Here is a 15,724-nt window from a genome sequence, read left to right as displayed (position 1 = left end):
AGGTTCTTGGTGTCAGGTTAGTTGGGTCTGTGATGGCAGGGCTGGGGGGCACTGCTGTGAGCTTCACCTGTGGATCTGGCAGGTGTCAGTCTCACCTGGACCAGGTGATGGCTGCTGATTCATTCCAGGAGACCTTGTTTTTTTAGCATGCTTCTTAGGTGTTTCTTGACTGTGGCTTTTGGAGCCCGTTTGGCATACTTGCTCTCCAACCTGGCCTCTTCTCTGGTCTTTGCTTTCCCTGCAGGCTGAGGCAGGGAACTGAGGATAACCCCTGTCAGGAGCAGCTGGGCTAAGATGGGCATGTTGTCATCTACTGCCAGGTCCCTGGGTACTGTGGGGTGAACAGAGTCCCCTTGGTGGGATGGGTGGTGATTCTCAGCCCTAGGAAGTGTGGATCTTGTGTTTCTGTCATGGAGACAACCTTGTTTGAGGGTGCTGGTTTTGCATCCTGAAGAGTGCCAGTGGCTCGTGTTTGAAAAGCATCAGACATCTTTGTGCTGAGCCAACTTGATTAGTATATTTTAAAAAGCCATATGTTTCACATCAAGTTTGTGTCTAGCTGTGATTCAGATACAAAGGTTGATTGACATGGTCAAACCTCACTCCTGAGTTCTATCAGAAAGCTTCTATTCTGGGTGACATAGCAAAGGTGCTTTTTTAACTCTAGGTTTGGGTTTTTCCCCCTGCAGTCAGGACAGAGTTGGCTTACCTGGCCACTGTTACTTTGAATCCTTTAGTATCAATGTGTGAAGTCCCTAATTGTCTGAGTTGGGAATAATGGTTTTCTCCCTGTGACACCAGGGTATGAAAACGTGCCTTCAGCTTACAATTCTGAATTGTTTGGTTAGGGTTTATTTAACACTGATAGCATAAGTTGCAGAAGTTGTATGGGGGCAGTGTTAGTGATGGCCACCGTAGTCTCTGTATACTATCAGGTGTCAGCTAAATTTGGGAGCTATGATTGTTAATGAACTTGAAAACTTTGTGTAGAAGTTTCTGGTTTGGGGGGGATGTACCTGCTTTCAAAATCCTTTCTGGAGCCAAAGGGATCAGGCTATCTCGCAGGAAGACATATTTTGTTTTCTCAAGGAAATAATCCCCACTGTCAGTCCTTCACTGAGCATGAATATGTGAGTCAATTGGGGGCAGCGATGATGATGGAGAAGAGCCCTGAAAGTGTTTGCTGATCCCTTAAGTTTCTTCTTCTCCCTTTCCCTTCTGCTCAGCTTGCATGTAGTATCTTATTTAGTCTTCTGAGGTAGAGGCAGAAAGGGTTTGAGTCTTACCTGTTCTGTTTTTGGCAGCAGCTGCCTCATCAATCATGATGTGTATGTTCATCACAGTTGAGACACAGCAGGGGTGGTGCCAAAGGAGACAGAGGAAAGGAAGGAGGTTGTTTTTAGCTCTGCCTGATCATTGCAGTTTGTTGATCTCATATGTGTAGAGATTCTTCTTGTTGCTCTCTGATGAATTACTGCTGTGTGATTATGGTTATTGCTTGTGTGTGGAGGAGGGGGGCTGTCCTCAAGGGAACTCACTTGCACATATCAGGTGTCTAAAGTAGCAGGTTCTTTCTTTAGTGAATTTTGTGTAGTTTGGGTTTGATCTTGCTTTATTTTGCAAATGCAAACTGAAGGCTATTATAGGGGAATGGCAGATGACACAACCTGAAAAAGGAAAGTGTTTGACTAATTGCAGGTAATCTCTGTTACTCAGGTTACTTCTCTGTGCAGACCAGAGAAGCTTGATAAGAGGCAGAAACAAGGTGTTTCTACTAGGGGAGGTTGCTTTGAGAAAAAATGTAGGAATGATTGGAAACAGACCTGCCATAGGAGCTTGAATGCATTTTTTTGGATGCAGGAAAATGCCCAGACTTGAACCAAAAAGCATCAAGGAGACTACGTTGTCTAGTCAATTGCTAATGTGAGTTGAAACAGTACAGCTCTTTAAAGTATTTTTGTGCCTTTATTCTGATTTATGGCTCATTGAGGATCTTACCTGTGTAATAGTGAGAACTTGGTAATCTTAAATATCTCCAGTTTTCCTGGTCCTGTATGGCTAGTTGTTGTCCTAGCAGGCCAGATTTCCCATGAAAAGTTTATGGGAATGCAAGGAATGAAAAAGAAAAAAGAGAGGACAAACAACTTTATTGGCAAGATTGCTTCTAACTGTTCTTTAGTTTCTGGGGCATTCCAAGCCAACAAACGGTATTTTCTGGTATGCTAAAACTGTTGAATATACGTATAGCTTATACGAAAGACGAATTTACTTCTGCTGTGGATGAATGCTTCAACAGATTTGTTTTGCTTGCAGAGTTCCTTCATAGCTTCTCCTTTGACCTCTAGTACTGCTCACTGCAAACAAGTTACTATGCCTGTGTGTGGTGTTACCTATGCTTATGGTATATTCCTAAACTGAAAACGGTTGTGTACTGAAATTGCAGACGTGCATTGTTACGGCTGCCTGGAGAGGAGCTGTGAGAGTGCTGACAGTTGGGTAGGAGGTTTTGGGGATAAACCCTGCTGATATGAATGAAGGTGGTATTTGCCTCCATTTGGAGTCTGCACAGATGCAGGGTGCAGAAAATCTCTTCCAGGCTTGTGAATTCTATAGTCAGTGGCACAAATTTGTGATTGGGAAAGCTGAAATGAGAAATCTATTCAACAAAATGCTTTATAAATGAATAATCAGGCCAGTTCTGACCAGGCTGACTTCAAAGGCTGGTGAGTTGGCTTCACTGTGTTTATAGGAACTGTCTAGTTGAGGAGTTAGTGTTGTGGATGGGTAGATACATGTATGTAAAGGAGCAAGGGAAGAATGTGGATCATTATTGGCATTGCAGCTGGTTTATGGCTGTAATCAAACCTGCTTCTCTGAAGTATTTATTTGTCTTTTATGTTGTGAAGTTAAGATATCTTACTTGAACATGTTACTATTTTAATTCCTAGATGGGAATGATGAGCAATCCCAACCCTTATGGCCAGCCATATAGTCAGAACACCGGGCAGCCGATTGGAGCCAGTGGACTTGGGCCTCAGATGCAGAATAAAGCTGGACTGCAGAATAGCTTACCACAGTTTCCAATGGACAAGAAGCCAGTTCCTGGGGCAGGAATGCCTAACATGGTAAGTAGAATGAAAGGTATCTCCAGAAGATGTCATAGCAGACCAAAGTGGAGCAATATGCTCTGGTGTTGCCATGTTATAAGTTTTTGCAGCTGTCATACCCAGTGCGAGTGCATGCTCTGAATCCATACATAATGTACTTGCTTCAATTCCTAAAAGGGCTGATATGGAGGAGGGGACTGAGTTGTGCTTTCTCTGTTCATAAGCTGCACTTCCAGTCTTCATCCTTCAAACCCTGTTAGCAGAGAAAATTAAATCAAGCTCTTTAACCAAAGTGAGCTTTGCCACCTTTTGGACACCTCTGCTCTCCTCTCTCATCCCTTCTCTTGTGGTTGCTGTATTTGACCCTTTCTCCTCAGTGTAGCTTTGTCTTGAGGATTGTATTCCTGCTAGTACTCACTGATGTTTTTGGGGGAAAGAAGTGTCCCTTCTCAAACAGGTATTACCTGTCATAGGGCTTAGAAACCCCAGTTGTGGGTTCATTCCTGTTCTGAATTACATGAGCACACACAACAGTCCTGATGCTAGAGGTTGTTGCTGTAGTAGCCCTGTTGCTCCTGACTTTTTCCCCCACACTGTTATTGCAGCAGGACTGAAGGAAAGGGGAATTCAGAGTGGTGAGAAAAGTGGATGACCCAAGCTTATAAATGACAGGCTTTAACATTAGGTTTCCTAGCTTGAGCTTAACACTGGTGGCTGAATGTGTTTGCCTCAGTATTTTAGAAGCTTGAACTGGTTAGGCATATGGCATGCAATATGTCCTGCCTTTTTTCCCTATACATATATTTTTTTTTAATTTGGGAAACAACTTCACATTTCTGAATATAACTTGTATTTCTCACTGCTTCGCATTCCATCCCTCCACTCTCTGGGAGAGTCAGTCTCTTCATCTTAGCAACTGTTGTTGAAATACGATTTTCAGATAAGTTTTGTACCTTTGAATTAAAAAGAGCTCAATCCTTTCAGTTTTATTTAATGCTTTTTAAGTCAAGCATGAAACAATGGAAGTCTAGCAAACCAGTTGGTTGTATGAACCAAAAAAGAGCAGCCACAACTTGCTCTTCAGAACTGCAGCTGTCAAACATGTGTTCAGTGCAGAGTATAAAACTTTTGAAGTTGAACTGCTACCCAGCTGAACCTGGGAATGAAAAGTTGCTGCTATCTCAGTTGTCATTTAGAATGATAGGCTACAAACAAGGCAGTGATGGTCATATTGGAACATACAAACCCTGAAGGGTCTGAGTAATGGGTGAAGTCTCCTTGTAAAATGAAAGGTTAGTACTAGCATTGAAGAGCTACTGAAGAAGTGGCGTTTAGAAATGCAGGTAGCTGAGCTCTAAAAATCTGGAGATCTCCAGGAACATCCTCTAAAACCCTCTGTGAAGAGTCTACTAGAAACTGTAAGCTGTTGAATGGAAGTGATATAAGCAACACGGAGTCCCTGAGCTTCTCATTGCTGAATACTCCTCAAGTGTCACCTGGAAGAAAGTATGAAAAAGTCTGAAGAAATAAACAGAAGTACTAGATGTTGCCATATTTGAAATTATTTCTGTGGCATCTGTTGTCCTGAAGTTGTCGTTAATCTCTAGCAGAGACTAGGAGATGATTGTTTTGAATGCCTACATGCGAGTTTCCTGGTTGGAAAATGATCCCCAGAGCATTCCCCTCATTCTCCTTTTCTAGGAACAGTCAAATTGAGGCACCTTATACGGAAACAGAAGGAAAACTCTTCACTCTAACATGTGTTTTCTTCTGTTAATGCAAGTATTGTGGATGCAACTTTCTAGCCTCCAAAATGAGGAGGAGATTTGAGGTCTAAGTGTTTATTCTGATTGGTCTAGCATGCAAATTATCCTGTGAGCATGTGCAAAGTTCTGCTGGTCTTTGATAAGGCAAGAGCTAGGACTGGGAGAGTGATATGGGGATGAAATTGTGGCTGGCAAGCCAGTTATTGCCTGGACTGTTGCTAAGGAGTATATTTAATGAGTCATCCAGAACTACAGATGGGTGGGCTATTCCCTTAATCACAGAATGTAGTAGTTGTTTCTCTTGTTTGATTTTTCTGTTGTTGTTGTTTGCTAGCTAAATGGATTGTTCTCAAAATCAGATTCATTTCTGGGAATTTCCTTTCCACCTTCTGCAGGGCCAGCAGCAGGCTCCCCAGGTTCAGCAAGCTGGGATGGGGCCAGCAGCTTCACAGGGAATGGGGTCTGGAGCACCAACAGCCGATCCAGAGAAACGCAAACTCATTCAGCAGCAACTAGTTCTCCTCTTACATGCTCACAAGTGTCAGCGGCGAGAACAGGCCAATGGGGAGGTGCGACAATGCAACCTCCCTCATTGCCGAACCATGAAGAATGTCCTGAACCACATGACGCATTGTCAGGCTGGCAAATCTTGCCAAGGTAAGTGGAGTGGTTATATAGATGCGGTTAACACTTGCAGAACAAGAGGCGCTCCTAGAAAGAGATGGAGAACTAGTGGGTGGCTTGGGAAGTAGAATTTTTTGTAACCCATCTGTGACCTTAAGAATGGAAATCGGAAGCTTTCGAGCCTTTAAAGTTTAGGCAAGTTAGAGGGGACAAGATGACGCAAAGAGGTGAGTGAAGATCTTTTGCTGAACTTTGTTAGCTCACTGTGAGATCTTTAGGATGCTGCCTTCTGGTGAAGGATGACACAAAGTAGGAATCTGCAAATAGGAGCCTACCTGTCTCCCTTAAATGGAAGAGACAAATCTCGAGCAATAGGTAGCCAGAAATTCAGCTGCTTCTGGCACTGGTGAACTCTTAATCTATCTTAGTAGCCAAGCAAAATGTATGCTGCCTTTTTGGTAGTCCAGGCTTGTCTAGGTTTTGACAACTGCTGGCATCTCAATTGCTTGCTAGTCTGCCTGATGTATGTGGTGTTATCCTTAGAGTCAGGGAGACAAAGGCTTGCGTGTCTTAACATAGAGCTTTCAAGTAAGCTTTAGTTGAGCCAATAGTGCTTGAAGAAATCTAGCTGTGTTTTTAGGGCTAAGTAGTGCTGAACTACTGCAAATAATACTTTACTGACCTGTGTTGATATAGGTGTGTGCCATGAGAGAAGTAGTTTCTCCCTACCCAGTTTGTGTTGACTGTATGGAAATGCTGGTGCTAGTTTGTAAAAGTTTTTCATTGCGCTCCCTTCCTCAGTGGCACATTGTGCGTCTTCCCGACAAATCATCTCGCACTGGAAGAACTGTACGAGACATGACTGTCCTGTATGTTTGCCTCTCAAAAATGCTGGGGACAAAAGAAATCAACAATGTAAGTCTTCTGGGGAAATCTGTGTGTTGGATAAACCATAAAATGCATGTTGGGAGTTAAACCTTCTTGCACTCAAGTGATGGTAGTGGTACTCTTGAACCTGGGAACACATAATATGATTTTCCCTTTGCTTTAGCGTCCAGAGTGTGTTTCTGTGTCTGATAGAGTCCTTATGGAAGCTTTCTAACTTTATTGGATTTTCCTAGCAGGAGAGTGGTAAAGGGTGAACACTTTAACGCTCTCAACCAAATGATTGGCTTTTCACTATCACCTCTTCCAGCTGGCCAGGTTCTGGAGACAGATGTGCACACACATAGAGGGTTGCGTCAGTTCAGCCTTGATAATATTTGGTTCTTTCTTCATCATTTATTTGCATCAGGTGTCTCTTCCCCCTTTTCTTTGTGTCCCCTTGGTCGTCTTGCCAGAATCTTTGGCAAGATACTTGTCATTGTGTTACCTCTCAGAGTTTTTTTTTTTTTCCTTTCTTTCTTGATGTTACTTCTGGCTGTTCTCATGAGTAACGTGAGCTATTTCTTGTTTTAAGAATTTTTTTTTTAAGGCAGTACAATATCTTCTTAGAGCTGTATGTACCCTTCTGCTTTTGGCCTCTGTGACAAGGTGTGCCTCTGTTTTCAGTGTGAAGCAAACAGATGTGTCCTAAATACTTGGAATGGGATTTCCCCTCAGCAGTTCAAAGGGAAAACACCACCACATTGTTGGAATGGCTGGTTGGGTCAAAACTTGTCTCCCTGTTTTATGACAGGTTTTCCAGACCTGGCATCTTCTCTGCACACTTTTAGAAGGAGATGTTTTAGTTCTGAACAGCCAGTGCACTCTTTATGTTCTTTCCCTGTTTTCATGTACCTCTTTGGCTACCCCCTGCTGGCCTTACTAACTTGCTATGTCTCTTGCAGCACTCCTGGGCGGAGCTGCAGTAGGACTTGCAAATACTGGCTCTGTGGGCGTGGGGCAGCAGACAACGCCCAGCATAAACACTACCAGTCAAATAGACCCCAGCTCCATCGAGAGAGCCTATGCAGCCCTTGGACTCACCTATCAAGGGAACCAGATGCAGACACAGCCCCAGGCTCAAGTGAAGAATCAACAACAGGGACAGTCACCCCAGGGTCTGCGCCCTATGAATCCTATGAGTAAGTTTATCTGTTTCTGTTAAAATACGAACTACAGGCAACTTTCCTGTGCTATATCTAATGCAAATTTTCTTAACATACTAGCTTAATAGTGTTAGTTAATTTGCAAAAGCTGCATGGTATTGCAGTTATCCTGCCTATGTACCCTGTGACAAGCATGTTTATGGGCTGAGCACTGTGAATGCAGAGGAATTCCATGGGGAAGGACTTGGGAGATTGCAGAGCAGAGTAGCAGTTGGCTGCAGGCTGCAGTTTGGTGGGCTGTTTCTGCACCAGAGGACATGCCACTCCTGAGTTACTCAGGAAAAGGCTGTTGGGTAGAATACACTTGTTAATGAGATGACTGGTCCTCAGAGGTTGCATGTGACTTCTACACTGCTAAAGCTTTGCCTTCCAGTGTGTAAAGCGTTTTTTAAAAAAAGAGGGTGAGGGAAGGGTCCTGAGAACTTAGTCTTTTAACAATTAGATTAAAATAATATGGTTTTCTACTGCGTAGTAAGAGTGTATTGCAAATAGATTAATTTTCAGAAACTAGAAAATGTTATAGTGAGGGCCTTGAAAGGTCGAAAGGAATGTGTCACCATTTTACTGAAGCAAAATGGTTCTTTTTTCTTTATAGACATGGGATTTAGGCTGTATGTTCTTACTGGGCAGTTCTCGTAGAACTGATAAGAAAATCAAAGTGAAGAGCTGAAGGTTAATATAGAAGGGATAAGCATGGAGGGTGTAGATTTTGACTATTGTTTCATTATTAGAAGCAAGTGGCCAAGGAGGGAATTACAACACACAAGATAGGAATGATCAGGTCATGGCCTACATGACAACAGAGCTAGTTTAGGAGAAACAGCAGGATTTGTTGTGGACTGCGATGTGAAAAGATTTAGTCCTAAGTAGATCAAACAAATGGTCATTTTTGGCAGTGGAAAAGGGAGAGTTAAGGTGAAGGTTGACAGTTGTCTTCTACACCAGCTTGTTCTCAGATGACAAAGTGAATTTGGGAAGGAGAAGAAAGTGACTAAGGGAAGGGAGGCTGGAGGCAGCTTTATGAAAAGACTGCTAAGCACTTGGTTGTGATATTAGAGGTATGTATTAGGCTTGATATACTTAATTTCAGTGGATTTCTCTTGTGCGGAGGTCTGATTTTTCTTGAAATACAGATTCTGTAGGATTCAGATATCCTAAATATGTGTGAAGTTTGGTAATGGTTTTCACGCTACCCTCAACTTCACAAAGTGATCGATTTTGAAGCTTCAAACAGAAATGTACTGCATTTTTCTTCACTATTTGAATCTTAACTGTAGTGCGTGAAGAAAGTAGAGGTGATTTTTCTGGTGATTGAGATCTGCTGTGATTCAGAAAAGCAGATTTTGGTAGAAATTACTAGGGATTCTTCCTACAAAGGATTGTCAGATTTTCCTTTTTAGTATGGAATTGAGTTAATTATAGAATCCTTAAATATGGAATGGGTGAGAGGGGAGTACCTCATCAGAGGTAGGTGGCAGCTGATGTTTCAAGTTTTTTAAGCCTTTGTGAATATATATCCTGAGCCCCTGCATGACAAAAAAGCTCCAACCACTTATAAAGAAAAAGAAAAAAAAAAAAAAAAAAAAACAAAAACAGAAGTGGTTGGTAATGCGCAATCTTTAGTTAGGGAGTCACAGGAAAGGGCTCTGGTACATAACATTTGCAGTAAATTGAAAGTGCTTGTTCATTAAGAAGTATGAGAAGATGTGCAGAGGAGTAACGTGGCGTGATGCTTCACTTGGAGGTTACGAGTGTTAAACCTCAGACTTCTAAGTTTGTAAAAGGAGGAGCTCCCTTCACAGAAATCAAAATACTTGAAAGTCTGGACCCTTGTTACTACTGAGCAATTACTGATTTTTGTACAGTAAGTGAGCTGTATATTTAAGAATACTTATTCCTCTGTTTTATAGGTGCAAATCCAATGGGAGTGAATGGAGGAGTAGGGGTTCAAACCCCTAATCTGCTGCCTGACTCAATGTTACATTCAACCATGAATTCTCAAAAGTAAGTTGACGTATTCTTTGCACCTCAGTGATTTTGTTTTGATCTCATGGCACTTCTTGCATAAACAGCGGGGTAAATGCCATTGATGACTATCTCTCCCTTTGGATTTTGTAGCTTTTGTTGCAGTTTTCCAAATCCTTGGGTAGGACAGCATGTACTCTTTCATGGTATTGTTTTGGTGTCTGTGCAGCTGTTTCTGTAGAGTTTGTCCATTGATTAGGGAATGGCTGAACTAGCACTTTGTCCTAACATTATTCTAAAAGAGGCTATGACTGTAAGATGACTAAGCTTGGGCTAGACTTTTGCCCTCAATTCTTTCTCTGTTTTTGAAGCCCCATGATGAGTGAAAGCACCAATGTTGCCAGTTTGGGAGCCATGCCAACAGCTCAACCATCCAATACTGGAATTCGAAAGCAGTGGCATGAAGACATTACTCAGGATCTCCGAAACCACCTTGTTCATAAACTGTGAGTAGCTAATAGCAAAACAATCCCCTGTTAGGTGAGTCGCTGCTTCTGAAGTGTACATGTGGGGCAGGCAGAAGCCTGTCTTCCAAAACCAAGGGACCAGGGAGTGAGATTTTTCAGGGTACATGAGGAAGCAGAAACCTGACAGATGGAGCCGCATCTGCCATTTTGGGATTCTTATATTGGCATGTCCCACTCCGTACTCAAGCCATCTACACGGGGGCACTGTCCCCTGGCAGCAGTAGCAGTACTGCAGTCTGTCAGAAGAATTGCTTGCTGCTTTGTGTTCAGAGCACTGGGGTTAGTGCTGATGTCCCCTGCTCTGGGGACATCCTAATCACTTGCATGCTTTTTTTTCCGCCCCCCTCCTGCAGAGTCCAAGCCATATTTCCTACTCCTGACCCTGCGGCACTGAAGGATCGGCGTATGGAAAATCTGGTGGCTTACGCTCGGAAAGTGGAAGGGGATATGTATGAATCGGCAAACAGCAGGGTGAGATGCCATCCTCTGTCGTCTAGTCGTGTATCTCTGCTGTGATCCCATAGTGCTGGGGAGGGAGAGGGGTGCAAGCACAGTCGAGGCTCCCAGGCTGAGGAAGCGCGTGTTCAGGGCTGCTGGATGGGATCTGGGAACCAGCCAGTTGCCGGCTTCTGCCTGGGTGTGCCGGGAGTCAGGGTGGTGCCTGGCAGGCTGTGCTGTTCCTGAGACTCCTCAGAGTTCCCTAGAGGCAGCGTGAAGCTCTTCAGTGTGGTTCTCCCAAAAAACCGTTGGACATGAGAAGAGAAATGTCTGGTGTTGGCCTAATGGTTGCCAGCAATGCCCTGAACATTTTTTGTCCTCCTGTCTGCCTGGCATCTCCTGCAAAGGGAAAGCCACCCCCACCCAAGCCAAAATGTGTGTGTGAGAGACTGTTTTACAAGGTTGGATCACTGGGACCTGTTGCCTTTACTTATTGTGTGTGTGTCATCTCCCTTCCTGACTTGTATTCCTCCCAACAGGCAGAGTACTATCACTTGCTAGCGGAGAAGATCTATAAGATTCAGAAGGAGTTGGAGGAGAAACGAAGAACCCGGCTGCAGAAGCAAAACATGATCCCAAATGCTCCGGGCATGCCACAGGCTCCCATGAATCAAGGGCCCAACATGGGACAGCCCCAGCCAGGGATGTCTGCAAGTAAGAACAGTTGGGTTACTGACTGTTGGGTGCAGGCGAATCTTGTAGTGTCATTTTCGTAGGCTGGTGACCATTTTGCACTTCTTGTTTCACAGGTACCTAGCTTGCTCAAAGTTAAACAGAACTTTCTCCTCTTTGTTTTGAAGTACTTGCAAAATCTTTGCTTTCCTTTTGTGTTAATTAATGCCCATAGATTAGATAAAAGCATGTAGTCTTGTGAATAAACAGAATATTGTGGATGGTTACGCATAGTTTGAGGGTGGAGGGAACGGAGATTTTTGCATCCTTTAAGTTGTAGAGCTTCAGTCTCATTAGATTGATCTCTAGAATTAATTGATAGCTTCAATTACTGTAAGAGAAATATATTTTTATAATATTTGGTTGTGTGCTGTTTAAAATGATCATCACTATTACTGTTGCTAAGCAGAGAGTATGATGATTGGAGTGCTTGAGTATTTATGCCTTTGAAAGTTTAGAAAGTGCTTGTTCTGTGCCACGTTTGGTTTTTTGGACAAACGACCTTTCCAGCATGCAGTGAAAACCACATTTCGCTTTTTTTTTTTTTTGCTATGCAGCTGTCTTCAACTTCACAGTAGTTCTGTTACTTGAATTGACCTTCCTAATGCTAAACAGATTAATATTATTGTTGTTGTTATTATTATTGTTATTATCATCATCATTATTAATAATAATTATTATGATTACTGTTAAGTATGCTTTAGTATACTGCAATAAAATTGACTTTGAAGTGGAGTTGATTAAAACTATCATGCTGCTCAAGAGTGTGACGTCTCTTGCAACATTAGGAAGGGACAAGGTGCTGTAGGTTGTCTGGTATCTGGTATATTTTTATTTGGATAACAGATAAAAACAGGTAACACAAATTACTGTGGTTGATATTTCTAGTTAGAAGGTAGGGAGAGGCATATGCTGACATTGTGATCTTGTATTTCCAGTTAAATCCTGTAAATAATTGAAATACAGGCTTTTAAACTGTACATTTGTAAATAAAATTGCATCCCCTATGTTGATTTAACTGTTTGGGTTGGTTTTTTTTAATTATTTGAGCCACAATCTGCTTTAAGCTAAGTTTTTGGTGTTTTTTTTTTTTTTTTTTTTTTCCTACTTGTGATTCTGGACTGACAGCTCTAGAAACTGAAGTAGTCTGTCTTAAAACTGAGTGCAACTGTTCTGCAAATATGCTTTCTAGAGGGCTGCCCTTCCACCCACACGATTCTCCCAACAGCTTCCTTTTCAGAATGAAAGGATTTTTCTCCTCGATTGTTTCAGTCATGCATGTTCTTAGACGTTTTACGGTTGAGAATGGAATTCTTAAGACACCTCATGGAAAGACATGTATAGCTGTTAGTGGCTATTACACCTGTAATAAGTTGTCTAAGAAGATGGGGTCAAAATCTGAATTAGTCAGCTAGGAGACAAACATGTTCCTGTTTTCTTATTTTCCTAATGCTGCAGAAAAGTCCAGTAGATGCAGGCATATGCTACAAGAATCTTTGTCTGAGTTCTTTTTTTTTTTTCCTGCTTAAATTTGAATGCATCTTGGTAAATCCAGTTCTGGGTCTTTTTGTGTTTAAAGTCAGAACAGGATTTACTGAGATGCATTACCAAGATCAAGAAAGATTATTAAAGGTTGGTGCTGTGACTTTGTTTGCTGCAACTTCTGTAGGAAGTGATCTTCAGCAGTAGATATGACGCTTTTGGTTATTTATTGTATATTCCAGTAGTTCTCAAACTCCAGAATTGTGATGAATACTCTGAACCATATAGTTTTCATAGTTTTTAAACCTAGAGGTGCAATAACAGTTTAGAGTGATCAGTAGAAGTTCTTGTGGTCTGGAATGTTTATAAGTTACTGAGTTTGTACTTTGATAACATGCTTCAAATTTGTCCATTTTCTGAAAGGTGACCTCAGTCAGAGGAGATGCCTGTCAATGGGACATGCTTGTATTTTGAAGGAAGTTTTTGGTTTTGCTTCACATGTTGAGGATTCTTGAAGTGTTTAGAGTTACTGAGCTGTGTCATTAATTCCTTGGTTTTTTACACATGGGTTTTAGTGTATAATTCTCACTAAAATACTTGGTGGATAAAACCTGGTGATCTTCTAAATGTCATGACTTATTCCAGTGTCTTTCTTCCAGATGGTCCACTTCCTGACCCAACCCTGATACGTGCCAATGTGCCAAACCAGATGATGAACCGCATGCAGGCACAGCCAGGTAAATATTTGAAGAAAAATTGCTATTGTGATTTTTGAAGGAATCTTGGAATTGGGCAGCTCATGTTGAAGTGTCATAGCCCTGGTTTCATCTGCAGTTTTCCCATTTGATTAAGAAAATAGCAATCTCTTTTGTATAATACTTAACGTAACTATATATATATAATGCATGTATAAAACTGTATTTCTCTCTCCAATAGCATTTAATGATTTTGTGAATTTAAGAGCTGCATGTTAGCTGCTTGCTTTGTTAAATAAAGAACTTGATGGCTTTGGAACTTCTGATTGTGTGAACATAGGATGGTGGGCTCAGTCAAACATGATAGCCAGCTTAGATGAGGACATGGTGGTGGTAGAGGGAAGATGGTGAGAATTATTGCTCAAAAGGAAGAGGCAGAACCTTTGTTACATAATCAAGTATTGTAGCCAACACACAAAGTACTTAAAGAATTGAAGATACAGTTTGAGATTCAACAAGTGAATTTCTGATATATAATTAGAATAATGCAAGTTTCTGTAGAAAGTAGATCTTTAGCAGTAGATGTGACACTTGTGGTTACTGATCATGGATTCCAGTAGTTTTCAAACTTCAGAGCTTTGATAACAGTGGGAACAAGTCTTTGGGTGGAGAAAAATCTAGTATATATTCTGAAGGGGCTGGTAGCTTGGACACTTCATTTTTAAAATTATTCCACGTAACTGGTTGATAAAGGGAAATATTTCCTATATAGCATTGCATACTTGAAAACTGGTTGCTAGAAAATGAGGTTGGGAAGAATCTGACAGTGTTTCTTCTCCAAATGTTGAACGGTGGCCAAAGGAGAATTTAAGTATTTGCTTATATGTGGTTTTTTTTTGGCACAAACGCACAGGAATGAATCAGTTTGGTCAGATGAACATGCAGCTGTCACCGATGGGACCCCGGCAAACCCCTCCTCTTCAGCACCCTGGACAGCTAAGCCAGGCTGGGGCCATGAACCAGGTCAGCAGTGCTTCGGCCAGTGTCAAACTGGCGGGTTTGCTTCTGTTGGCTGGGGGTTCCTTAGAATAAATAAAAAAAATCAGGCATTATTTCTTCATTCTCTTCATCCTTTGGTTTGTCCTTTTGCATCTCTGCTGAAAGACTTGTCTGGTCTAAGCTTTTGGATCTTGGTGGTAAAAATTGCCTAAAATTTAAGTGTAGGTGGCTTCTTGTGTTGTTTCTCCTTTTGCATCTCTGCTGAAAGACTTGTCTGGTCTAAGCTTTTAGATCTTGGTGGTAAAAATTGCCTAAAATTTAAGTTTAGGTGGCTTTTTGTGTTGTTGCATCCCTAAAACAAGGAATAAAAATAAGTCTTAAGTCACAGTCCCCATCTGAAATCTGTATCCTTTTCCTTAGCTTACAAGGGAAATCATCATAATTTCTGTCTTTTGAGAGGAGCTATTACATAAGCAGGCTTTCCATATTGTATCCTGCAGATAAGCAGCAAACATCAGTTTTTGCAACAAAATAAGTGCGTTGTATTGTAAAATCTTATGGAATTCTATGCACATTGTGTGAAATGAGTTTCTTTTCCAACAGATGGGATTTCCTCCACGTATGCAGCAACCAGGAGTTGGCCAGCCTTCTGGTCAGAATCAGTTTCTACAACAGACCCAGTTCCCTGCTTCTTCCCCGGGAATGAACACAGCAAGCATGCCTATGACTCAACCTGGCAATCAGACACCAGTTTCTCAAGTAGGTTTCTGATTTCTGGAAGTGATGTCAGTGGGCTCTGTCATATACTGTTTTCATTGTTCAGTCTGTAGTAATGGCGGACAGCTTGTTTTCTCAAGATGCTTTTGGAATTATGGTCAACTGAATTCCTTTATTGAGACTCTGGATTTTCCTGATGTGTAGCACTGGGAATGGTAAGGGTGGCACATTGTTGGCTTGTTCTCAGGCTTTAAGTGTGACAGGATTTTTTTAAAGTTTGTTTTTATGGAGCGAAGAAGAAATCATTACTCAGCATGCAGTAGTTAAGCATTTCTTGCTGAACAGCAAAGTATCAGAGCCTGAGAAATTAAGAGATGGTGGAATAAGTCAAAAAGGCATGTCTATCCAGGACCAATGTGTGTTGCTGGCTTTGGGGAATAGGAGGGTTGTCACTACTAAAGATCTGAACTTACAGTCTAGCAGTTTCCTTTCTGTCCTTTCCCTCTCCCTTTTCAGCAAGAACCTTTCAGGCCAGGAAGAAGTAGGGAACGTCAGTTTGCTTCTCGTTGATGCTTCTTCCTA

The 15,724-nt window shown here is 41.8% G+C and overlaps 1 protein-coding gene across 2 annotated transcripts in view; it reads left to right on the top strand.

Moving 5' to 3' along the window:
• Nucleotides 1–15,724, top strand: part of EP300 (E1A binding protein p300) — a 64,707-nt gene that overhangs the window by 22,683 nt on the left and 26,300 nt on the right. For both annotated transcript variants that reach the window (XM_065835725.2, XM_065835734.2), the window contains 11 exons: nt 2,949–3,125; nt 5,269–5,530; nt 6,299–6,412; nt 7,327–7,563; nt 9,498–9,591; nt 9,924–10,058; nt 10,433–10,550; nt 11,057–11,231; nt 13,391–13,468; nt 14,340–14,449; nt 15,029–15,184. In XM_065835725.2, the coding sequence (XP_065691797.1) occupies nt 2,949–3,125; nt 5,269–5,530; nt 6,299–6,412; nt 7,327–7,563; nt 9,498–9,591; nt 9,924–10,058; nt 10,433–10,550; nt 11,057–11,231; nt 13,391–13,468; nt 14,340–14,449; nt 15,029–15,184 (1,656 nt within the window). The remainder of the gene's footprint in view (nt 1–2,948; nt 3,126–5,268; nt 5,531–6,298; nt 6,413–7,326; nt 7,564–9,497; nt 9,592–9,923; nt 10,059–10,432; nt 10,551–11,056; nt 11,232–13,390; nt 13,469–14,339; nt 14,450–15,028; nt 15,185–15,724) is intronic.

This window comes from Patagioenas fasciata, chromosome 1 (assembly GCF_037038585.1).
Source record: "Patagioenas fasciata isolate bPatFas1 chromosome 1, bPatFas1.hap1, whole genome shotgun sequence".
Taxonomy (NCBI): domain Eukaryota; kingdom Metazoa; phylum Chordata; class Aves; order Columbiformes; family Columbidae; genus Patagioenas; species Patagioenas fasciata.
The sequence above is the reverse complement of the archived record's forward strand: the minus strand, read 5'-3'. Positions and strand labels throughout refer to the sequence as shown.